This window comes from Anguilla anguilla, chromosome 6, assembly GCF_013347855.1.
Source record: "Anguilla anguilla isolate fAngAng1 chromosome 6, fAngAng1.pri, whole genome shotgun sequence".
Taxonomy (NCBI): Eukaryota; Metazoa; Chordata; class Actinopteri; order Anguilliformes; family Anguillidae; genus Anguilla; species Anguilla anguilla.
The window spans coordinates 45925586-45951999 of NC_049206.1; the positions used below are offsets into that span (position 1 = coordinate 45925586).

Genomic DNA, 26414 nt, shown 5'->3' on the forward strand with positions numbered 1-26414 from the left:
CTGTTGCTCTAGGCTTGCGTGCGCTGAAGTTCAGGGAGGGCTGTGATCTGAAGCTTATTGTGACGAATGCTTTGTGAAATGTGCTATGTGACACTGTTTGATTTGATTCGATTGGATCCTTCAGATGGGAATAATGCATGCTGTTCCCTGAACACATCAGAGATGACTCTGCGATGACTGGCCGACCGTGGTTCACAGCCAGGGAAGTCAGGAAAACATTTTGATGACCGCTGCTGTTTGGAGTGTTATTACTGTATTACAGTCACCCGCTTGCCTCGCCTTGTTTTCTCGCCTGGTGCAGTACTTCAGTGCTCCGTCAGCTAGAGGTCCTGATGGCCTCTTTTCAAGCCCCTTCTTAAGCAATTATCCCATTTGCGGCACCTCGGTAATCTAAGATGATAAAGTAATTGCCACTAATTAAGCACGGACGATGATTGACAGCGATGTTTACTGTACAAGCGACACTCACGTATTAGATTCAGTTTGATTACTTACTGCCGTGGACATGCTACAGTGTTTTTATATGTTGTACAGGATGATGTTATGTTTTGTTAGAAGTAGTGGTAAATGCTCAAATAAAAAAGGAGAGCAGTTATATAACATTTAACATGCACAAAAAAAGTTAAACAACACAATAAATTCACGATTCACCTAATTAACTAATCATGGTCTTCAATCAAAACCTTAAGTAGAATCAGGTGTCATTTTGCTGTGCTAAAACAAAAACCTGCTTTTACGTAGATTTTTTTTTCTGCAGTGATACTCTTAGTCTTGGTCCAGGAGAGCTACAGGAGAGTCTGCTGGTTTTTGTTTTTTCCTTAAGATCAGTGACTGACTCAGTCCCAAGAAACCAGAAGACCTGAATTAACTGTGTAATCAACTGCTTCGACTGATCAATTGCTGTGCTACTCATGTGCTGAGTAACAATGAAAGCCAGCAGACCCTGTGGATGTTCTCAGCCATCCTACAAAAGTTGTATAATTACAAAGCGGGAGAACATTTTATATCCATAGGTAGTGATCACTCAGTCTTTGTCACAGTCAATTAAACACAGACAGGGGCTGGCTAAGGCATTTATTAGGCCTATTAGAAATATGGTGAACTACATTTAGAATTTAATTAATTTAGGCAACCTTTAAATACCAGTTGCGTTCTTTAATTTTTAAAGTGATGGCATACCTCTTCAATATATACTGCCCCTCTCTGACTATGGCCGAGGGAATGTTTTTATGCCCACCTAATGAAGTTAGTTAAAACTACATTTTAAAATTAAAAATATGCATTCAACGCCATACTTCTTTGAACAGCTACCAGAGAAAAAATAAAACAATACAAGTGGGACTGAGAGAGGTGGTTTAAAAAAGAGATTGAAGATGAGCACTGGGAAATGGCCAAGGACGGGCATGGGGGAGGCACACCAATCGACGATGATCAATTTGGCAAACGTGGTTAGGGACAGAGAGGGGTTGGCCATTTCCGTAGAAGGAAGCGGGGAATTCTGGGAATCGGCAGCCTCCCCAGCCCCTGCTCTCGGCTTCCTGGGGAAGTCGTTATGCTAATGACTCCCAATTAGTTCCCACGGCTCCCGCAGCTTGGCAATTGGAGCCTTGATTGCGCTGCCAAAGGTGACGCCGAAGGCAGAGCAAAGTGTTAAACTGAGCGAGCGACGAAGCCAAAGAAGCCCGTCATGGTACCTTGCCCGAACACCAACCCCTCTGGGCGCGAAATGTCACCCTTCTTCCGAGAGGGAAGAGAAACTGTGGACATTAAATTAAATTCTCAACACTTTGCTTTAATTTGGAATGTTTTCGCGTGCCACGGCATCACAAATCTGTTTAGACAGAGTTAATAGGCGGGCTAGCATGTTTAGCTGAAATTAGCAAGGTCCATTGCTGTACCAGTTCTGCGTTACTGTCGTTTGTAGTGTGAGGGATGACATGCGAGAAGACAGAGTCTGTGTACTGTATGTGCACAATGACACCAGCAATGCTACGCTAAGTGCCCCCTTGCCTTGTGTGCTGGGGAAAAAGGCTCTCATTGTATCTGTGTTTGACACTTAGCGTTATGGAGGCTGATTAGGATAATGGCCCTGCCACAGTGAGGCGGCCTGTCCGGGGGGCATGCTTGGACATCTGGATGACTCGCTTGCCAGGGTAATTTTAATAAATAAGCTGTCAAGGCGCAAAACCCGCCTGGTGAATTTTTTTTGTATGTGTTTGCACCATGGAAATGCACTCGAGAAAGGCATTTATCCGAGGTCAGCCGAAGGTCGTGCGGTGTCAGAAATGCACCGAGAGAACACACATGTAAATTATGACATCAGCATGCTTTGTCACATGTGATTCTTCTTGATTTGGAAATGCAGTGATCCTTGTCAACATTGCTTCAGTCCCAACACCTGCTGTTTACCCTATCCTCAGAGTGCATTGTGGGCTATAATTCTGGGTATATCAGTGCTGTTGCAGGAAGGTGTGTGACAAGGACCTTATTGGTGGTCTTTGACGAGGAGGGACCATAATGTTGCTTGATAAAATCCAGAAATGTTTCCCTGCGATATTGCATCAACTGACCACAGATGTAGCATAATGCATAAATGAAATCTGAATGCTTGTCTTAAGATTGATTATTTCAGTTTTCGCAGAACATGAAACTTTGTTTAATTTATTCTGGCAAGAGTATTATTGGAACAGAAAAAAGTAGAAAGCAAGGATCGGCATATGTGTATATTTTTGCTAATAGGGACCACAATATAGCCTGACAAGGCAAATAATTACAATATTGACTGAGCAGGTTGGAATGAATCAGGGCTTATCTTTATACTGTATATCTGGAGGGACAATGTTTGAAGTACATGTGTGTATATCTACAGAAGATAGCAGGTACACAAATGCTTACAGTGAAATAATTCAAGCTGTAGTAAGGAGGGGGGATGGATTTCTTCTCACCAACTGTCTGTCAAGCACTGGCTGCGGCCATGTTTGGATGTTGTATATCTGGAGATGTCTTCTGCCAGAACCAATAGAACCAGAACTGAAGCAATTCCAATGTGGAGACTCCATTACCCTAATTAAGGACCTTCTGTGGTAAAATGTTAAAAAATAATGTATTTTATTTAATTATCTAAAGGTGGTGTCCAGATACTTTTGGTCATATAGTGTTACTTGGGAATAACTCATAATATGCGAATATAAAAGATGGCAACATATTAAGTTGTTGGTATACCTGTCCATAAAGCTTTGCTCCGGTGTGATTTGGATGGTTTTTTTTTGTTGTTGTTGTTGTTTTAGAATAAACACACAGCCCTCCAGTGATCTAACCACGGGGGTGCTCTTTAAAACCTGCAAATCTCCTCACTGTAAAATGTCCCTTAATTCATCCAGTTCTCCGGCTTTTCAAAAATGCATGCTAGAATATTCTGTGAATGGTGCCTCGGTAAGTAAACGGCTCATTTTCCTCAAGTAGCTCAGACGCCGCTGTGTGTTGAGTGTTTCCCTATCCGCCCCCTGCTGTCCCAGAATCCACAGAACCAAAAAGCAATTATTCAGTGGTGCAAAATGGGCTGCACCCAGCCAATGCATGGGTGAGGAGCAACGGAAGACTGCAGTGTTGTAGCACGCATAAAGAGCCTGTACAATGCAAGTGTGACCTTCGCATTAAAATATTAAAATACAACAGGCTAAAAATAAAAAAAACAGTGTAAGAGGTCATAAACATGGTGTTTCAGCTGCCTTTGTTGTAGCCTTTGATTAATGCAGTGTATATTGCACTTACAATGTATATTGTAGAGTATATATATGTATATCATATATTCTGAAACATTGAATTGTGAGATTGCGTGGGCCCGTATTTTTTGTCTATCTGATGAAAGGAGAAGAAACTTGGATTTGGTTCAGTAGAGGTAGAAGCTAAGGCAGCTTTCACATACACCCTCAGCATTTGAATGCGCATTGGAATTCTTATCCATTTGCGCTCAGAATACTGATCCTGAGGCTAATACCATTGCTAGTCTCCTCCTCAGCATTTGGATTTGCAAAGAGATTTTGTTCAGGTGCATTTTAGGTGAGAGTAATTCTATTGTCAGTCCCTTTATCATTCCTTTCCCTTGTACTGATGTGCCATTTTTTTAAAATGGTATTTTGTGTTGGAACATTGCTAGTTTTTCAACTGAACATTTGGTCATTCTTATTTTTGGCAGCCCCGTTTTTCCAGGCAAAAAAAAAGTTATTTGCATGATGGCAACTTTTCTCTCACCGCAGAAACTACATTACTTACATCTAAAGTAGCAAACAGATTGTTTGTGACTCATGTGAATCCAAATACATTTCCGACACCAGTATTTTCACCTAAGTGTAAGAGCCAGACATATACACAATTTAACCTATAACCTTTCATCTTCTCATACATTTGCCTTTTTAAACAGTTCCCTCAACACGTGCACACACAAATTTACACGGCGCATAACTATTATGACTAAGATGTTACAAAATACAAATGACTGTAATTGAATCTACATTATTATTGAAAGCTGCTTTCATTTCAATTACAAAGGATTCGTAAAGGCTAGGTCTTGTTTATGTCTGGGTGATACACACTGAGCACAGTCATGGGTAATGCTTCTTGATAATAATATGCTTAGGGAATTATGTTTAGGATAATGCAGTTGACGATAATGTGAGTTCCTTTCTCCTAGCAGGCAGCAGGCTAGATGAGAGTTCCTCCTGTCCTTCCCCTCTTTCGGTATGAGGCTTATGTCGGCTCAAGTGTGACGGGAAGAGCCTCTCCTCCGGTGAAACAGACACTCGCTGAACTCACTGGAGATGTTGGGGGGGTGCAGCGGTTCCATCTTTCACCACCTGCTTCGCTATTGCGGACAGACTATGCGGCTTCGGGTTATACATCCCCAGTCCAGAAAATAAATCACTCTCGCACTGCTGGGGGGACGTGGGAGGAATCTATAAGCGAAGGTTTGGGGCACCGAGGGAATGAGATGGAGGAGAGGGTGGGACGAGAGAAGTGCCGGCTGAGAGGACATCACTCCACTGTCTGTTGCTCATAGCTGAGGAAGCTTCGCTAATCAGAGAACGGCAATTATAAATGATAATTTATAATGGTAATTATTGTTAGCAATAGTCCTGTGGTCCTCAATGGCCTTTACATTTGCAGTTTGACTGGGGCACCAAGGTTAATGGCCTTTTCCTTCTGAGCCGTGAAGTTTAATGACTAAAGCGCATCATACACTGCGATCCAATAAACATTTGTCCTTAACTTTGACTAACAATTATAAGCAATGCTTTTTTTCCCTTCACAAGCACAGCATGGCCAATGCATTCTCTTCAAACTGAGTTTGCGAAGACGAATTATAATGTTTAATTTTACTTGTACAGTAAGTCAAAGGACACATGTTGATTGAATACAGGCCATGGTCTCTCTAAGATAACACTGAAGGGCAGAACCTCAGTACGGTATCTCCTTCACTACCTTGGGGCACTGCCTTTTCACCTCCAATTCTGACTTGATTGGTGAATGTTTGCACGACTGCTGACCATGCCTGAGATGTACTTGCATGTCATGTTTGTTAATTTTTTGGAACATTCTGGAAAAGCTGGCTCCCAATCTGCTCATCTCAGTTTTGGCCTCACTCAGTCCTCTGACTGGCCAAACTGGTGCTGGAGACAACATGTTCAGTGTCCAGTCTGTCCACTGTCTCAAGACTCTTCACATGTAGAAAAACTTGGCAGAAAACCATAAACCCCTTCAAATGACATTAAGCAATCCATAATAACATAGTGGCCTAGGAGCAATAGAGGTGGGATGGATGAAATTTACATAATCGCCTGTAGTCCTGGAAAGGAACTCCTCCTGTGATGTTATGGCCAGACCCTTTAGAGAGGCTCAGTAGAATAGCATAGGTCCGCACCAGCTGCAGTAGGTCTCATTTTGATTCCAGTGTCTTGTGTGTGGGAGTTTGGCAGCTGTGTCCTCACAGTAACACTACATTTTCTGTCATATTCACTCAGCAGACTCCCTTACCTGGAATGAAAACTTTGGACGGTTGCCATTTTACATCATTAACAAATTTAGATGCTCATGAGCCATTAAAAAAAAAATCAAAACATTTTAAATTGTGAAAGCAATGAATGATAATCCTAAACTTTATTTTTTATTTTTTTGTTGCATCATGTTGTGTGACAAAACCACATTGCACTCTATATATTTAGTACCTGTGCCCATTCAGAAAAAGTGAGGCGTTAAAATGCAGAAAAAATATTTGAAAGTCTTATTTACTACTGTAAATATAATGAGATGAACATGAAAAAGCAGTTTTATTATTGCTCACTAAAGCAGAGGAATGATAATCAGTGGATTAAAATGGGGCGTAGTATGGAAAATGGCTTGCAGCTGCAAACAGACTGACTCATCAGCAGACTCAAATAAGCTACTGTAGCGGTTCTGAACTGTAACATATAGGCTATACCCAGCTATTGAGGATTATATAAAACAATTAATTTTTATGGTGATCTTCCTGTAAACTACCTAATGTGCTTTACAAGATAATAATTAAAATGTAAATTAGCTAAAAAGTCCAGATGTAGAATGAGCGCATAATAACAGGTAAGCATGACCTTCGATGTTAAATTAATTCACTGTGTTCTGTTGCAAAAGAGAAAGCAGATATATCTTTGATGTTTGTAACAAAAACATTTATGGTTTTGTCAGCACAAAAAATTAACTAAATTTCCATTCAAAGTTTGGCCTCAGTTTTTGTATGTCACTGTCCATGGCTTTGCGTTTCCTCCTTACCACCTGCTCGTCTTGAAAGTGACAAGGTCAATGATTAATCCAAATCTGTCCGTAAATGAATAGCAAACTAATGATGGTAATGAGCAAGCTGGTGGTAAATTTTATTACAGAAATAAATTACAATTTCTTAAAATATTTAGTTGCTACCCTTTAGGTTTCAGACAGGCTTCTAACATAACAGTATGCACAAAACATGACTGGAGCATGTCCCTTACATAACATTACAGGCATTTAGCATTTAGCACTCTTATTAGCGACTTGCACAACTTATACATAGTATTTACATTGCATTCATTTCTACATATATAAACTATATATGTATATATACTGAATCTGGGTATACAGTATATACTGAAGCAATGCAGGTTCAGTACCTTGCTCAAGGGTGCAGTGGCCATGTCCCACCCGGGAATCAAACTTGCAATTCTGCGCCCTCTGAACTTCAGTCCTGTCCCATTAGTGCAGTGTCTTTCCCCCCGCTCTGCCAAATGCTGCTCCCTCTTACTCTGTGTTCCACCAGCTGAGCTCCTCAGTTGTTTCGCCAGATGACAGAGCAGCTGACAGAGGCAACGGGGAAACTGCAGGTGTTTGACATTCGGTGTGAGGGGTTCACATTAAACAAGGAGAAACCCTCCCCCCCCCCATCACCCAGACCGAAGCACTCCCTCCCAGAGAGACCCTACAATCACTTTGCGCGACGTCCGGAGAGGGGTCACGTCACGGGCACGTCAAAACGGGCGCGAACTGGATTTGTGGCGAGCGTCGCTTCACGAAATTCAAGTGTCTTATCCAGGAGCCCCTGACACTTTCACATCTTCGCAGCAGATGACAGACAGATGACATATGCGTGACGCCTCGTAGTGGTCACATTGAAGAATTGGGTTAGCAGTGATTCAGAAGAGCAGGCCACATGGGGCGTCCTAGCAACAGCCAATGGTGTGACATTTGAACTGTAGATAATAGTGTGCTGAAAGCACTATACAGAGGAGGAAATAATATTCAAATCTTATTCATAGTATCTAACACACTGCAACCGAGGCCCTAACACCTGTGTGAAGACACTGTAATGTGAAGCGCAAAGGTCATTTTTTATATCCTATGGGTTACTTTGTGTTGCTGGTGTTGTTGCCATAATCTGAACCTGAACATACCATTAAAGTACCCTAAACCCTACAGCCACTGATTTAGTTACAGGCCATATGAGTTTGACCTGTAAATGCAATGTTATTACGGTTAGGAGAACACGTTAGAAAAAAATGTTTCAATATTTTTAAATGTTTTTTCTCTTAAATCTCTGCTCTAATCTTTGGTGTTACTGTACATGCTTATGAGTTGTTAGTATGTCTTGTTCCTCTTTGGTTTCTATGGCTACAACCTACAAGGTTGCCTACATCCCCTTAAGATGTACAAGATGAGGTGTAAAAATAAAAAGAATTCAGAGAGAAGAAATGAGGAGATGCTTTTACTTGAGAGAGTTTAGGAGTCTGCATGTAGAGAAGCGTTTTCCTCTTAAAAACTATCTAATCACAATGTTGTAGAAATAAATTCCGTAGTCCTGCATTTTCTATTGCTGTAAATGTAATTATGTCATTATGAAATGAAGAAAAACAAACAAAAAATAAATTACTAACTAATAAAATATAATTTGTAATTTAGTAAGATAAAAATATTTTGATTAAAAATGGAAGTATTTTGGAAAATATTCACTGCAATTGTATTTACTTTCATAGGGGTACGTTTAGTGTCTCATTTTCAATAGAAGAACCTGGATTCAATCAACAGTTGTCCTTATCTTTAACTCACCAATAAATGTATGTGTCGATTTTTTTCTTAACAAACACTAATATATTCTGGAAAAATATGTTTAGGTATTGCCAAACTGTGGTTTTAAGGAAAATATCTAGCACATGTAGTTATAAGTCAAAAGAGGACAAATGTTGATTGAATACAGGCCAATATGTTTAAATTGAATAGGCACTAGGCACTGTACTATATCACTGAGGAATGAAGAGGAGTACATTTTTTATCACCCTTGTTCCCAAACTGGGGTATGAATACCCCTGGGCATGCTTGGTAGATCTCCTGGGATTTAGGACAAATCGTCTCGTGGATAATTTTATGCATTTGTTTTTATATTCATTTGTTTATGCATATTAATTGTTTAATGATAACATACCAGTCCTGCTCCCCTGAATAGCCAACAAATAGCCTACATCATTTTAATACTTTGTATGGATTCGGAAAATGGTGTGTTGTCAAGCACATAGATTAATTGGTTTCTTCACTTTCAGAATAATTTGTGGTGGTACAGCTTTGCGGAATATGTACACATTTGCCTATGTTAAGGTGTTTCTTTTAGTACACATGCATCATTACTTATATTGTTGTGTATAGCTAGCAATGTGTATTTTTTGATGCGATAGCTTTGATTCAAATTACGTTTGGATATTTTGTCTAGCTTGAGGTTCTCTCCTTTAAAGTTGCCATTATTAGCCTTCCAGTAAAGCTTGATTGTTTCACAGTGATGAGTTGCTACACACAATTTAGCACACACCCACCATGACCAAGGGACCCTCAATCAGTCGATCTCTTTTTTTTTCAAACAAAATTTAAAGTGTGTCGTTGTCCCTATGTAAGATGTCAAGCGATGGAAATAGATTTTTAAATATTTTTAAAGTCTGTGAGACACATGCATTCTTATATGCATATGTTCAGACACACATTCTTGCACAAACACAGAAACGTGCAAAAACAATTTTTAAAAAATCTAACTAAAATAAACAAACAAACAAACAAACAAACAAAAAAAAAAAACAGTAAATGTTTGCAATTAATGTTCCTGATTACAGTTTTAGAAAGGGCAAAGTCAGTTGTCCTAATTGGCCGAGAGTGTCTGGCTGATAATGAGCGTTACTTTTTCACTGTGCGGAGAACAGATTAATATTGTCAACTCTGAGACAAAGGGAGGAAGCTGGAGAAAGAGCGAGGACGCAGGAATGTGGCGGTGAATGAAGACTCCCGTGGCTCTGTGCGATTCGGGGGGAAAATGCCTAATTAGCCTGTCTGGAGGCAGATGAGGGAGCGCAGGGGCGAGGTGGTTGGTGGGGAGGTGGATCGTTCTGTTCCAGCGGCTCTGCTCGAGAAATCATCTCCGTGGTCTGATTTCAGCTATCATCATAATGCGGGTAATTGGGCCCTGATGTGCTTGCAAATAAACAAACGGTGGTGGTAGACACCTTGGTAAAATTTTTACAATTAATTTTGAAGGCACCAGGGGTCTTTTCTATTGGTATATTTAATGTATGGAGTGCACAATGTGATGTACAGTTCAGGCACTTCGACACGTGTTCTTGCTGTACGTACTCTGAGCGCTGAGAGCAGTGTCAAATCCTGCTAATTTTAAGGCCACGTAAGGCATAAGGTTTACTGCACGATAGTAAAATGCTTCCAGTGTGATGTCGGGACATTTCCATTCAGGATATATTCGATGCGCTTTATATTTTGCCGCAATAATTATTTAGTCTTTTGCTGCAGTTGACATAATGTGGACAATGCTATGCCTTGAAAAATATCAATTTTATCACATTTCATTAGTTCTTGTAATAATTGTTGCTGATTTTTTTGCTGATGCAGCTGCAAAGAAAACCAATAAGCTTAAAAAAACTGGAAATGTGCTATGGGTTTACTAAATAATCTGTGACAGAACATGATACGTGTTGTGATTTTCTGTAGCATTTACAGTCATTGATTTTGCAATATACAGTATTACATTTGCAGTCATCATTATAGAAATGTGCCGTTTACTTTTATATATGTTATATGGATTAATTGCATTTTTAACTGCAAAACCTTGCTCTATCTGAAAGCATTAAATGGCTCAGTAATTTGTTGAATTGAGTGCATTGATTTAGCCATTAACAAACTAATTTTATTTATTCATGTATGCCAATGGACATTGGATATATAGTGACAGAAATTAATTTTGCTTTGGTTTTGCTGTATGTTCTCAGGAGTTGCTAAGCTCTACCTTGTTTTTAATATGCAAATAGTAAGCTTATGTTTGTCTGTTCATTCTACCTGCAGTGTACATGAACACATCATCGCCAAGCATTGTGCCTAAGTACCAGTCAAGATCAGTCAACAGGTCTAGTCTGGTTTAATCTCACACTGTTGAAACACTATTTTGGTGTACAAGCCCCTGAGATACAAAAGTGCAGTTTAAATGCAAAAATTGTGTCAGCATGATTTAAAATGATTTAAATACTATTTTCGACCTCAAATGCCACAAAAACAGACAGCGGTTATGGAGCCAAAGCTAAATCTGCTAGTAGAAACTCACATTACACATATGTCCCAGTATACATCACTATGTAACAAGTGGTCTGTCTTAAACTAAACTGTTCAAAACTTTTGTTTAAACAGCTTGAGGATTCTTATGAATGTTATTTTGCAACTGTAAAATTAACTGCGTTATAACAATAAGGATATTGCTGTTTTACTTGAGAGGAGGTTACTAATAGACTGGAAGGCATTACTGAGAATGTCTTAGCAGATATTGATATAGTGGATAAAGAAGTCATGGATAAATTAAATGAACTAAAGACAAATAAGGCAGCAATCCCTGATGGCATATGCCCAAGGATACATAATGAGTTAGGTGAGATCATCGTTAAAACACTGGCAGGTATTTTTAGACAGTCTACAAATTGGAGAAATTGGACTGGAAGCAAGGTAATATAATACCAATATAAAATAAAACGGACTGTACTCATCCAGGAAACTACAGGCCTGTCAGTTTTACTTGCATCACATGTAAAATACCGGAATCTATCATTAGAGGCAAGTTAAAATTGTTTCTTGAAAATAACAACATCCTAAGGGATAGCCAGGGATGGTTTTTGCAAGGGAAGGTCATGCCTGACAAACCTTTTAGTGTTCTTTGAAGAAGCTACCAAGTGTTTTGACTGTAACCGGGCTCATCATGTTGTATTCTTAGTTTTACAAAAAGCATTTGATAAGGTACCACATGAGAGACTTATTAGTAAAATGGAGACAGTAGGATGTATTTTCAGGGTGGGTACTGGTAGAACACAAAGAGTAGTAGGCGGAATCTTATCTGAGCAGGGTATTGTGGGAAGTGGAGTCCCACAAGGATCAGAGCTGAGACCAGTGCTCTTCCTCATTTATATCAATGACCTTGGCAGGGACATTGAAAGTACATTAGTTAAATTTCTAGATGATACAAAACTGGGAGGCTTCGCTAATAGTTTGGAATCTCCTATAGTAGTCTGAGTGGGGCAGAAGCCTGGCAAACTAAATTCAACATAGCTAAATGTGAAGTTCTATGTGTAGTAAATAAAAACATGAGGAGATTCATGAAATTGGAATGTTCTCAGTTTGAAAAGGCTTGGGAGTAATGGCTGATTAAAGCCTTTCAGGTTCTAGGCACCGTACTGTAGCAGTAAAAAAGGCTAACAGGATGCTGGGATATATAGCTGAAAGTATTGAGTATAAATCCAAAGTATAAGTTGTCTTATACATTTGGTAGACCACACTTGGAGTAATGTGTGCAGTTCTGGGGACTGTACTACAAGAAAGATATATAGGCTCTGGAAAAGGTTCTAAGAAGGGTGACCAAATAGATTACTGGTATGGAAAGGTAAAAGCTATGAGGAAAGACTTCAGATGCTTGATTTCTTAAAGCTTAGGAAAAGGAGACTTAGTGGTGATTTGATTGAGGTTTTTAAATTCATAAGATAGATTAACAAAGTGAACAACAAGAGATTCTTCAGGTTGAGTTCTGTTAGTAGAACGAGGGGACATTAAAGTAACTTAGCAAAAGGTAAATTCCGCATAAACTTTAGGAAGCATTATTTTCATGCAGAAAGTAGACAATGTGTGGAACAGCCTGCCAGGTCACGTAGTAGTGGGAGTTTTCAGGACCAAGCTTGATACGTTGTTCGATACTCTCTAGCCTGTAGGTAATCAGAGCACTAGGTACAACTTAGTTAGGAAAATGACAAGCATTGTTGGGCTGAATGGTCTGTTCTCGTCATTATATTATATTATGTTTTGTTAACTCTTAAATTAAAATGAACCCTTAAATTTAAATGGTTTTGAAACAGTAGGCCTATGTGATTCAAGTTTATCTGTGTATCCCACATACTATAGGTGGTTTAATTTCTATATGATCCGCTATTGGGGGATCAGATTTGGTGTATTTCTTATGAAAAATATGAATGAAAGTGTAACTATTACATTACGCACAGCGCTAGATTTGTTCACACACATCAATATTTTAACACTTTTTCACATGCAACCTTCCTTCAAAATTGTGTAGTGTCATGTTATTATTAAATAATTGATCTTTCAATGACAGGACTGCTCAATTGGTTGTTCTCACACTCGGTTATGGAGGGTTGAGGATCAGTTTTCTGATGTGCCTTAAAGAATAAAATTGCCAAATAATAAAATTACATGCTGAGCAGGCTGCAATATGCCAATTTAAAAGTACCCAATGAGGCAATAGAAAAAGAAATCATTACTCAATAAAAACTGTTTATTAGCCAGGTACACATTGCTATATGTCCTGCTATGACAGGGCCTTGGTGTTTCAAAATCCAACTGAGAGTTTTCTGTCAACTGAAGAGGGTGCTTTGAATCACTTTAAATTTCAAACCGCCTAAATTGGTTGCAGCCTAGCCTAGTTAGCGCCACTTCAGGGATTTCAAAAAACTGTTTCAACCATGGAGTGTTTAAGTATGTGGGGTTTTTAATATTGGAAGTATTAATCTAGACCCTTACACTACAGTTTTCCGGAATAAAATTATACACCCCCTATGACACTGGGGAATGAAGTAACCTATGTTATTACTGTTAAAATAACTCCCTTTTATAGTGTATTATTCTGTATTAACCAATTTTGTTTACAACCGTGTAATCGATTTGCAATTTATATTGCATTTCAGCAAATGCAGTAGAAATTACTATTTGTCTACACAGTCAACTGCAACGTGTATACGAGGGCCAATTGATGCCAATCCAAATGGCTGTTGTGTCTGCAGGATCAGTTCTGCACCAGTGGTGATACAAGGAAAGACAACTGCTAGTGCAGACAGTGCTACTGTTACCAGCTAACCAGTGCAGGAAATATAAAACTGGTTCTGGGAAACCAAGCTGTGCAGTGAGTTAAGCACTGCAAAGAGGACATGCTCGTAAACTTTGTCTCATTTTTTGAAATGCTGACTTGGTTGTGTTATATATTAATTAAATCTTCTGGTAAAATATTGTGTCTTAAGTTGCATGAAATATTTTTTTCCATCAGCAAAAATATACAGTGCAATGTACATGTTTGCCCAGTGGCGTCTGCACGGGCAGCCTGCAGTTCCACCGTCTGCGCAGACTTGGGGGTCAGACTGACGGCTCTCTGCTCTTTGCGGCGCAGGTGCCTCAAGACGAGTGGGGGGGATACCCGGGGATCGACAGGGACGAGGAGATCCCCTGCAGGAGGATGCGCAGCAGCAGCTACGTCAAGGCCATGGGGGACGACGAGAGCGGCGAGTCGGACACCAGCCCCAAAACCTCGCCCCAAAAAACCATCCGGCCGGACGCCCTCGCCCTAAAGTCTGTAATGCACAGGCCCCACATAGACCCCCCAAGGTAGGCCTGTGGTTGCTTTCAGCTGATGGAGCCGCTGCTACTCTTCACCGAGGGGCCCTTTTGAGCGGGGCTTGCCTCTCTGTTTAGTACCGACCATAAAAGGAGCTTCCTGTTTCCTGTACTAGCTGTGTAGGATGCTGTTTATGCCGTGATGGCATTACAGAATGGTCTAATACCAAATTTTCTTGACACTTTTTCAAGAGCTTATTTTATAACTGGGTAAAAATTCAAGACAATTTGTACATGATTGTATTTTTCATATTTTTCATATTTCATATTTTTCAAGTTTTTATCATTTTTATTTGCTGTATTAGCTGATGGGTTTAAAAATAAACAGTAATATTATGTCATATTAGAATCTAATGGGTATAAGTATATACCTGAACAAACCTGTGTAAAAATATCAGCGCAGTATATTCCAGTAGATACCCTGTGCTACTGAATCAAGCTGGCAGCCACAGAATTGGATGCACCAGTATGATGAATTCCCAGATTAGTAAATGCTACTCCATTAAAGTCGCACTGAAGTTTATTATCTCACACCTCATTTATATTAGTACAATCCAGTAGATGTCTGAGGTATTCATACTGAGCAAACTGTACCAATAAATTGGGTTTCAGTTCTGTACCGGTGCAGGTCTTATTACATTATTAGACTTTTTCATAAACATAAATATTGTACTTTTTTCCATAAATCTGAATTAAATTTTTTTCAATGAAATTTCAGTTGTTCTTTAAGGGGAAAAAAAGGTTTAAATCCTGAGCCAATTCAGCACTGAGGGGAATCAGTAGGCTCCTAATTATGTTGTCGAACACTTGTGTTTAAGTAAACCATAGTTTTTTTATAATTAGTTTTTCTTTCAAAATTAGTGGCCATGTGTCCACACCTTCACCAAATATGAACCTATTTCACCTCTTGATCAGTTAAATAATTTTGTATACGCCTTGATGCATCGCCGTGACACACCCGTTTGGTGGACAGAAGAGTTGGACACAAAGAGATGCGAGAATTTTGGAATATTCCGGTATTTATTTTATACCAGAGAGAGAGAGAGAACGCGGTAATTTCAAAAATAAATAGAACAGCTTTGCCTATCACCCTCACGGGATCCAGGTAAAAAATAATAAACCAGCACAACAAACTAAAATAGCATAGACAAAAATTACGAAACAGCTTTTCAGTTTTTTCCCTTGCTGGTCACTTCCTCTCTCTCTCTCTTGGGTTGGGAATCCCCCAGTCACAGACCCCTACTGGGCAGGATAGCACACTTTAAATACCTGGACTAATTAGTAATGCACTCCAGGTGCATGTGCCTACTAAACCAGTAGGCCTGGTCCTCCAAATGCCCTGAACCTCTCCCACAATCCAAGCACTGCCACACTCCTTTTATGCAGTTTTTTGCAATATAGCACAATACACACTATATAAATATGGGAGTTTTATTATTCATGGCGTGCATAGCTATTTCAGACGTAATGTGGCTTAAGAGGGTAAATAATCCCTCTGAACATGATAAGTATCTAATTTTAAAAAACAATTTTTTACAGCTTGTTGAAATTCTGGGATAGCAATTGTGGTTGAAATGAAAACCAGCATACACAGAGGGTCCCCAGGACCGAGTTTGAATGCTGCTGCTTTATTGCAACAACTGATGTCAACAACTGAAGGGATATAAATGATGAATTTGTTTTATCATTTATTATTTTTATAAGCTACAGAAATAGTCAAACCTGATTGCTGCAAACTTTTCTTGTTTCATTATACAGTACATGCATTGCATTTACTGGTTGGCTGTGCGCTTTGAAGGCTTACTGTACCAACATTGTGACAAATTTTTACCTTGAGGCGTAAATGTATTTTGGGGAGAACTCCCCAAACAGCCTGCAAGGGAATTCCTTAAGTTGGGAACCTATGTTCCAGAAACAGATATATTTTATTCATGGACATCTCTTTGGCATGTCTGTCTGCAATTCTTGTTTCCATTATTTATGAAGGACTTTTTTGAGTAATCATTTTTTGGTGTAGGTGTGGCTGTCATGTTTCCCTTAGTTCTCTGTAACCTCCTGCTCCTCCCCTTATTCATGACATCACTGTCTTTGAGCATAAATTATAGATGTGGAACATAATTTAGCTATCCATAAGTTGGTATTGCATGGCAACAACAGAAGCAGGTTGCCATAGCATTGCAACATTTCCATAAAGCAGTTTTTGGACCACAAGGTTGCAAAATAATAGTTTAATAAACAATAATTGGTTTTGTTTATCATCTGCTTCAGGTAATTTATTGATGCATGATTTCCCAGGATGTGCAATCCTTTAATTCAGCCTGTCTTCATTTGAAATAGCACAACAGTCAAAGAAGTTTAAACAGTCAATGTTAAAAAGGCAAACTGACAGAAACAAAAAATAGGACGGGACAGACAAGATCAATGAATAGGTAAAATGATGGATACTCTAATAGAGAATCAGTCCCACTCCGACCACAGGAAAGCAGCAGCACTAATGGCTACTTTTTCAGCAGGTAACAGGCCCATTCAGGGGAGAAAAGCCATTCAATCAATGCTGGTTATTTAGGGGGGGCTTAAAATAACTTTGTTCCGAACTGTGATTAATCAAAATTACACGCAAGCATGCCCATTAATCCACAATGCGACATAGGGCAATTACTCACCGTGATTGTATTAGTTATGAATGCTCATTACTAAGCTCTCGGATTCAAAGATGAATGCCGATTTCTTTCTTCGTATCTATGCCGTTGATAGATAAGGAGACTTTAACGCCGTTAAATTTCTTTGTTTTTTTTTTTTTTAATGCGCTCATTTAAAATTAATTATCGCAGCTGACGTGGCGACGAGCCCGTGCGTCCGTATGTGTGATCGCACAGAGCGGTCGCTATCTGGTTCTGCTCAGGACGACAGACACCCGTGCCAGCGCAGGGAATCTCAGAGGTGGTCTGTTGAGTTCATGTTTGATGACTGATTAATCAATCTCTGCATCTGTTGCGTCTCCATTTTTTTCGCTGCCTATATCTCACATAAGTAATGAGGCATTTCATGTGACTCATATCAATTGACTCATCCAGAACTGCCCCTTTGGCAGGGCTGCCATTCATCACAGCCATACATTTCATCCATGAATGCGCTCCATATTGCATCTCTGCTACTCCATTATCATTGAGCTTTGACATAGAAGCCGCATCCATTTTCTTCACAATCTAGACTGTGCAGCAGCCCATCGCATGTGTATTAAAAACCAGAGAAATTACACAAAATTAGCGTTCGCCTGCTTTGCCTGCATTCGCTCGGGGCTTTGGTTTTAAAAGCAGCGGCACGATTAGTGCCGTCTCAATGCCTCGGTGCTCTAGGCTTTTTGAAGCGACGGTGAGTTGCGCACTGAGCTTGTTTCTTCGCGGCTGAAGGCTAACTGTGTGTACAGTTTTAGGCTTTTTTTTGTAATACTAACACTCATGTTTGTGTCGGTGTGTGTAGATTGCTGTGGGACACGTGTGATTCCGCCACTGACTTACTGCCATGAACGTTTTTTGTCACAGGATGATGGACCGGTTCCTGTGTACCAAATTTTTCCCTTATGAACCATCTCATTTGCTAGCTAGCATTCAGGCTGTTGGAATTTTTTTTTTTTTTTTTCTGTTGTGGGAAAACTTAGGCGATTGTGAAGTTTCGGCACCATTCCTTTCATCAACAAGATAAGAGTTCCCTCACTTTGCCATACTCAGAAAAGATGGCTTATATTGTAGGAATTATGCAGCAGCATTGTGGGATTTTTCCAGTGAGTGGTGGACCAATTTTCTGGATTGCACTGGAATTCCAAGACTGAACATTCAGAGTTGAAGACATATGACAATAAGCATGTATGTAGTGCTGTCTAATTTACATACTGATTTGCATGCATAGTACAACTTTTAGTCCAAAGAATTACCAAGACTTCTGAAACTTTCCACATACTGTACCTATTTGGCCACCATCCCATGTCTTTACATGAAAAGGCTCTTATTGCTATGTCTCCTGCTCTGCTACTGATTTTTCTGTCCTTAACGTGAGTCTTGCAGAGAGATTCAGTATGTACTACTTCCTTGATATGAGAGTCTAAATTGGTTGTTGGACAGGTCATATATTATTCAATACTGCATATAGTAAATGTACATTCGTTTGGCTGAAAGATATGAATCATTACATACGTATGTAACCTTCAAATGAATAGCCTGTTGATAGAAAATCATTTTTATATGCAAATTTAAGCATGATGGTCCATATGGCTGGCAGCCACATGACATATGGCTGTGCAAGAAATTTATTTCTCATCTCTGCCCTGCAGAATTCTTGAAAATGTTAAAGATATGTACCTTAAGCATGTGAATAACAGTTGGCTTGGTGACATGGTTTGGGTTCCATGTTGTGTATACAGGATATACTGCACGTTTGTGTGTCTGGATGGTATTTGTTTACATGGACCCATTGCTATGGATGGACCTAAGGGGGCCAAGCCCACCCACTCAGAATGCTGTGCCCCCCCCAAGAAATATGTGATCATTTTTGCATAAACAGTGATCGCAATCAGGAGGTAGAGGTTGCATGGGGGAATATTTGGGCCTCATTCACGAAGCATGTACAGTCACATTTGATTGTAAACTGCGTGTACGAATTTTTACAAGAACATTTCCGCATTCATCATTTTTTTTCATATTTGTATTTGTTCATGGCTGTTTCCTTATGCAAATCACCTGAAGAGGATTGTGCATAAAATTTAGACCTTTTTCTTTCTCTCTCTTGCTTTCTCTCTCTCTCTCTCTCTCTCTCTCTCTCTCTCTCTCTCTCAAACATGTTAGGCAAGAAGGAGATAATGTCAGCAGTTTTCTTCAGTTTGATGTTTAAGGTTGGAATGCAATGCAAGTAGTTTACCCATAGCCAAAGTGAATGGATTGAAAAAAAATGTATTGATAAAGTGCCATTTTCTGTCTGAAAGAGCTTAGGCCAGCTTAATCACAGTATAATAGGATGTGTTAGCAGAAATGCAGAATATTAAGTAATGTGGATATTTACCTGAAGTAGCCCTAGAATTCATTAAAAAGTACTCTAGACATCTTGTGGCTTTAGGCCACACAGTGCTTCATTATATGCAGATGGTCTATATCTTAGGGTTGTAGTATGTAATGGAATTTAAAAAGTATTTTTTCATTTGACTGACCTGTTCCCCAGGGCTCAGGAACACTGTCTATTTGCTTTTATAATAAGAGCCTTTATTATGGCAACTGTTGGGTGCAAACACCAGTGGAAGTGTTATTCTTTAGATTATTGAAATTGTGTCACCTGAATTAAAAACACTCCTATACCTGGATGAATCCAACTTAGCTTTTCTAGTTCTTGCCATGTTTCTTTGCCTTAAGTTACTAATTTACTAATTCATTGCAGAATGCCCTAGTGAGAAAAAATTGAGGATTATTCCTGAATTGTCATTTATTGATTCATTTAGTTGAAACATTGAAGAAAAACATTTTTGTTCTTAGCTTCATGCAAACAAAAAAGTAATATCATATGAAGTTTTCTGCATGAACAATAAAAAAAAAAAATATAGCCCACATGAATTATAACCTGAATTTAAATTTTCCAAAGAAACTGTGCTGAGCATGCATTCATAATCTGTATTAGCCTAAAGTTATTGTTGCAACAACTTTTGTTAACATTAGATTGCCCTCTGAAAAATAAATACCAAAAAACAAACAAAACAAAAAAAACACCATAACAATGTTGATGTTACTATTAAAGTTAATGTTGCCATTTTTAATTATTTGAATTAGGATGTGTTGAAGTACAGTTCTCCAAAATCGCTAATTGGCAGCATTATGTGCTAGGTAGCTAGCCAGTGATAACATTATCATAGGTGCTAGGTTGAATGGTGTAAATAGCAAACAGTAACTGTAGCGGTTGGCTTTAAAGACCTCCTCGACTCGAAACGCGTTCATGGTTAACTCATTAGATGCATGGCTTTCACTATACAGATTGATTTTTGCGCAGAACTTGTCACCAGAGCACCTTTTCTTCTTCCACATTCTTCCACTGTAGACATGGAGCTATTTCAACCTTCCCTAAAATCTGAGTTGGAAATGTGCATGAACGAGCAAAATTTGTGACGTCACAAATATGTTGAACCTATCACGGTCCGCTATGCAAAGATATGAGGAGAGCGATGTGATAAAACTGAAACCTTGGCGCACAGAAGGCTGAGTAATTAGTGACATTGTTGTGACATTTGTGTGTGTTGAACATGGCAGACTGTGCAGTTTTAGGATGCAGTCCCATAGGATCTGTGTTCCACTTATCAAAGGAGATGCCAAAAATCACATGGATGTTACTGACAGTATTGAGGGAATCTGTGTTTGTAGTGCACATTTTACAGACGCTTCCAGAACCTCATGCAGAAGGCAATGTGTTTCACAAAGAAACAGATTCTTAATCTGGAAGCTGTGCCTACTATATATCCCAGAACCACAGCACCAAGTGTAGGCAATTAGCATATTCATAGTTTCTGGCATTTTCAACGAGGGTAAAGGTGTACAGATGCCACTGCACCATTTTCAGTAGTTTATTGAACATGTGTTATTGGAAAAAACCACATTAAATAAATTGTTATTCAATATAGAATATTTTAAGGTTTTCAAATACATCTGGAGGGGAACTTTAATAAGAATGTATCAGATGTATGCTGTTTCACCACATCCTAGCGTCTATAGCTCTGCTTTCCGTTTAACCTTATGCTGCCATTCGTTTGTCTTTGTGGTGAGCAGACAGTAGCTCAACCATTCCCCACTCTGCGGGCCTATTGTGCATAGCCAAGAGTAGCCTGGAATTCATGATGTCCTTGGGAAAGATCTAGAGCATTTTCTTATTTTTACATCAAATTTCTAAATGACTCATCCCTTCATTCTTGAACATTAACAGTTTTTAGGGCACTTTCAGCAGTTGCAATGGTAACAGGGAGCCCTTGGTAACCATGTTTCCCATGGAAACCAGAGCTCGGTTGGTGGAGGTGGAGGGTGTTGTTGGAGACAACTCAGACTTAATATTATATAATATAGACAGCATTGGTTAAGAAAAAATACTATTTGCATTTTCATCTCTTGAAATGTGCATTTCTGAATTTTAGAGTGGGGGTGCGGATCACCCGGCAGACGCATTGTTTTTCTACTGATTTGGCTATGTGCCCATACAGTGTTCTAATCATATTATAATGGGATATTTGTCCTAAAAAATGTTCTAAAAAAGAGGCAAATCTCATAATTCACAACATTTCAAAGCTAGATTCTATGAGCCAGAAAAACAAATGCTGCTAGTAGGACATAAAATTTACATTGAAGGAAAGATGAATATGAATGAGATACAGAGCTCGGGAATCTGGTATATGTATTAACATGATGCTGTGAGATATTAATTATATCACTCATAACTTTATGTTTTTTAAGATGGTGGTGACTCAGATGTAGGGATTGGGAAAATAACCTTCTTTGTTCCCGTTTGTCCCTCTCTCTCTCTCTCTCCGTTCAGTCAGAGCTACCACTTGCAAACTGCAAGAGACATGCGCCCCCATTCCAGTGTAACTTTGGACCCAGCAACCAACTTTAACCCCCCCCAGTTCCGCTCCCGAAACCAGAGCTACATGCGGGCAGTCAGCACCCTCAGTCAGGCAAGCTGCATCAGCCAGGTGAGTCCGGGTCTGAATCCTCGGCAAGCCGGACGGGCGGAGTGAGAGAGGAAAGGAAGAGAAATGGTGCCGTTTGGGCCGGAGAGGCGGAGCATGTCACCTTCCGATGACAGGAGAATAACCATAGATATAGAATCACTAGATTTGGCACAAAGTGAAAGCTATGCGCATCTAAACAACCTTCCCATTGCACTGACATTGAGTGGATCCACACTTAGACTTAGAACTTAAACAGCCAAATACTTTTACATATAGGCCATTCTCAGGAATCTTCTAGTCAAATGTGACTACACAGCGTGTATGAGTGGACGGCTATACATGGAATGTGCAAACTAGTAATTCTATATCTATGAGTTCTGAAGGTGTTGCTACCCTGGGTGTCTGTTCAAGGTTAGTGATGAATGTGAGTCAAACACAAACACAAACATTCAGGTACAGTGCCAATGGAATGGACGGTGTAATAGGAAGGAAGCAGCCTTTTCAGTTTCAGACTGAAATTGTGCTAACATTCTAGAGCTTTCATGATTACATTCTCCAATGCTTGTTGGCTAGGTGTGACTGAAATGAAAACCTTCCTCCGCAAACCACTGCTTATTTTGCGCTCTTAGCCTAGCTTTCGCAAGGTAGTTTTACACAAAGTGACGGTAACTGCAAATGTTACCATTTTATCTCCATTGTTAAGGAGAAATTAACTGCATTAATTTGTACCTTCATGATGTGAAATGAAATATTTTTCACCATAATTGTTATTTGTTTTTCACATGTTGTAATTAGCCAATACCTACAATTTTTAAATGTACATGTATGTAATTGCATAGCTTTTAGCACATTTGAAAGAGATAAATTCAATTATTTACAGATAATAAGAAACAGATTAAGTGCACCATACCATATTGTATGTTTTTAGATAAACCCACATAGATATAGTGTACTGTATAGACAGTGAACTCCATAATGTTTGGAACAAAATATGTTTTTGTCATCAAACAATACACATGTGGTTAAAGTGCACAGTGTCAGCTTTTATTTGAGGGTATTTTTATACTCTTTGGTTTCACCATGTAGAAATTACAGCACTTTTTATACATAGCCCCCCATTTCAGGGCACCATCATGTTTGGGACATATTAATGTTTTAAATGAAAGTAGTCATGTTTAGTACTTTGTCGCATATCCTTTGCATGCAATGACTGTTAGTGACCCATAGACATCACCTGGTGCTGTGTATCTTTTCTGGTGATGGTCTGCCAGGCCTGTACTGGAGACATCTTCAGCTCCTGCTTTTTCGGGGCTAGTTGACTTAAGTTTTCTCTTCAACAAATGAAACACATGTTCCATTGGATTTAGCTTGGGTGAATGTCTTAGCCAGTCAAGAATGGCTAAGCAGTATGTTTGGAATCATTGTCTTTCTTTTCGGATGAAGCACCATCCTATGTGTTTTGGAGGCATTCGCTTGCACCTGAACAGATAAAATGCTTCTGTGCACTTCTGAATTCATTCTGCTGCTGCTATCAGCTCTTACGTCATCAATTCAGACAAGTGAGCCTGTACCTGTGGCAGCCATACATGCTCAAACATAACACCCCCACCACCATGTTTCACAGGTGAGGGGTGATGCTTTGGATCTTGGGCAGTTCCTTTTGACCTCCACACATTGCTCTTGCCATCATTCTGATACAAGTGAATCTTGGTCTCATCTGTCCACAAGACCTTTTTTTGGTACTTCTTGTAGGTACTTCTACAAAACTGTGACCTGCCCATCCTGTTTTTGCGGTTAATTTGTGGTTTGAATCTTGTAGTGTAGCTTTTGTATTCTGTTTGTGAAGTCTTCTGCAGACAGTAGTCACTGACACATCCACGCCTGCCTCCTGAAGAGTGTTTCTGATCTGTCAGCCATGTGTTTGGGGGTTTTCTTCATTATAGTGAGAATGATTAGTCATCAACTGAAGAGGTCTTACTTGGCCTACCATGCCCTTTGTGATTACTGAGCTCACCAGTGCTGTCTTTCTTCTTAATGATGTTCCACATGGTTGATTTTGGTAAGCCTATAGTTTGCCCTATGTCTTTGGCTGTTTTGTTCTTATTTCTCAGCCTCATAATGGGTTTCTTGACTTTCATTGGCCTTGCTCTGGTCCTCATGTTGACAAATGCCCCTAACAGACTCCAAAGGTAATGGCAAAAGCCTAGAATCAAGACTAGATACTGAAAGCTCTATTATACCTGCATTAAGGATGCAATTGAACACACCTAACTAATGAGAAACACCTGTGAACCCATTTGTCCCAAACATTATGGCACCCTGATATTGGGGGGAGCTATTTATAAAAAGTGCTATTATTTATACATAGTAAAAGCAAAATGTATTAAAATATCCTTTAATAAAAGATGAAAATCTGAACTTTAACCACATCTAAAATTGTGGAGTACAGAGCCAAATAAAAAATATATATATATGTCTTGGTCCCCAACATTATGGACCTCACTGTGTGTGTGTGTGTGTATGTGTGTGCACATATCCCACCCAGCTATATGTTATATTACTATATCAATATTAGAATGATAATACTAACAGGGGTTTAGCATCAGTATGTGGAATTGTGCTCACTGAATTTTTAAAGATGAGTTTTTGTGCAATGCTAAAGTTTTTGTGAATTATGCTGTGATGCACCTGGATATGTTTCTTGCATTATCTCTTGAAACATTTGCTTTCCCCTTTTGCCTATAGTAATAAATTCTGCTGTGATGGCAGCCAATGGGATTGTTCATCTTAAAACGGTACACCAGATTTAAATGATACTTATTTTTGTTCATTACTTCTTTCTGTTCTCTTAACATCAAAATTTTCCTGAAAAAAAGTTGAAAGATTGGGATCTTACGATCTCTATTTTATGCTAACACTCCTTCATATTTACTGTACAAAGGGGAAGAGTCAAAATGAGAAAGAGAAAGGAAGAGGAAAAATTAAGGACTGCTATTCCTGTTTTTGTCTCTCAGGTGAGTGAGACTGAGATCAATGGGCAGTTTGAATCAGTTTGCGAGTCCGTTTTTAGCGAAGTAGAATCCCAGGCTATGGATGCCTTGGACCTCCCGGGCTGCTTCCGCACTCGGAGCCACAGTTACCTGCGGGCTATTCAGGCTGGGTATTCCCAAGACGATGACTGCATACCTTCAATGACATCCTCCACTGTCACTTCAACTCTCAGATCCACAACAGGTAACAGTATTCTTCAAAAAAAAACAAAAAAAAAAACGAGAGAGAGGGCTTAGACTACATACTTTCATACATACATACTTTTCATGGGAACGTGCTTAACATACATACATATGTACAGTGGGGTACCCTTGTGCTTGAGAGATGCTAGAGTGAATGTTCTTTTTGACCCTTTTCTGAATTTTTGTTTTTATTTAAAGTTTTGGTTTGCATCTTTGCTTATTTCCGAAAGATTTGCTTGCCATTTTGTTTCTTTATTTTATTTTTTTCATTTATTAATTTTTTGCATGATCCACACGTCACTATCTGGGTGCCCGATTGGGAGAGCGGGAATGTAGACAGGGGGCCAATGCAAAACGACTTAACAGCGGCCATAATTATCGTAAACCCACACACACTACAGGCACATCACACAGCATGCGGAAGAGGAACAGGTTCTGTTCTGAGCATGTCCAAAGACAGAAGCTTAACAAAGCCGAGTTCTGTGATACTGTGTCTGTAATGTATGTTCACAGCTTTCTCAGGGAAGGGTTTAGCTGGATATGGGATACGCAGGATTGGGGGGAGGGGGGGGGGGGGGGGGGGGGGGCGGGGGTCATGGGGGGGTGTGTAGGTCTGGGGATGTATTCAGACTTAGTGACTCAATGTAGGGTTAACCTTCGCAACGTTCTCAGTGAGCAGTAACTTGCACCTGTGCTAGTCCTGAAGGCCTCTCATTTGCTTAATTTTGTCCAAACACGTCTAACTTATTTTGACTTATAAGCCTACAGAGCAGAGGACTGGGGATAGCAAAACAAAAACAAAAAAAAAAGGAAAAAAAAACAAACATGCAATCGACGTACGGTAAGTTAAAGAGCTCTGGAAAAGAACTTAGCGCTGGTTGCACAAAGTAACTTAAGTGCTGGTTAAGATGTACGAGCGATTTTAATGCACGACTGTTTGTCTTTTTTAAATTGTTGTTTTGTGTTGCTTAAAACGTGATAGGGAGAATCTCACCAGCTTTCTAAAAATGGTGCTTTCATGTCTT

At 39.4% G+C, this 26414-nt stretch overlaps 1 protein-coding gene across 5 annotated transcripts in view; it reads left to right on the forward strand.

The window, feature by feature from the left end:
• LOC118230235 (disks large-associated protein 2-like) overlaps positions 1 to 26414 on the forward strand; it is a 167427-nt gene that overhangs the window by 89998 nt on the left and 51015 nt on the right. For all 5 annotated transcript variants that reach the window (XM_035423065.1, XM_035423061.1, XM_035423064.1 and 2 more), the window contains 3 exons: positions 14246 to 14460; positions 22021 to 22177; positions 25171 to 25390. In XM_035423065.1, coding sequence (XP_035278956.1) covers positions 14246 to 14460; positions 22021 to 22177; positions 25171 to 25390 — 592 coding nt within the window. The remainder of the gene's footprint in view (positions 1 to 14245; positions 14461 to 22020; positions 22178 to 25170; positions 25391 to 26414) is intronic.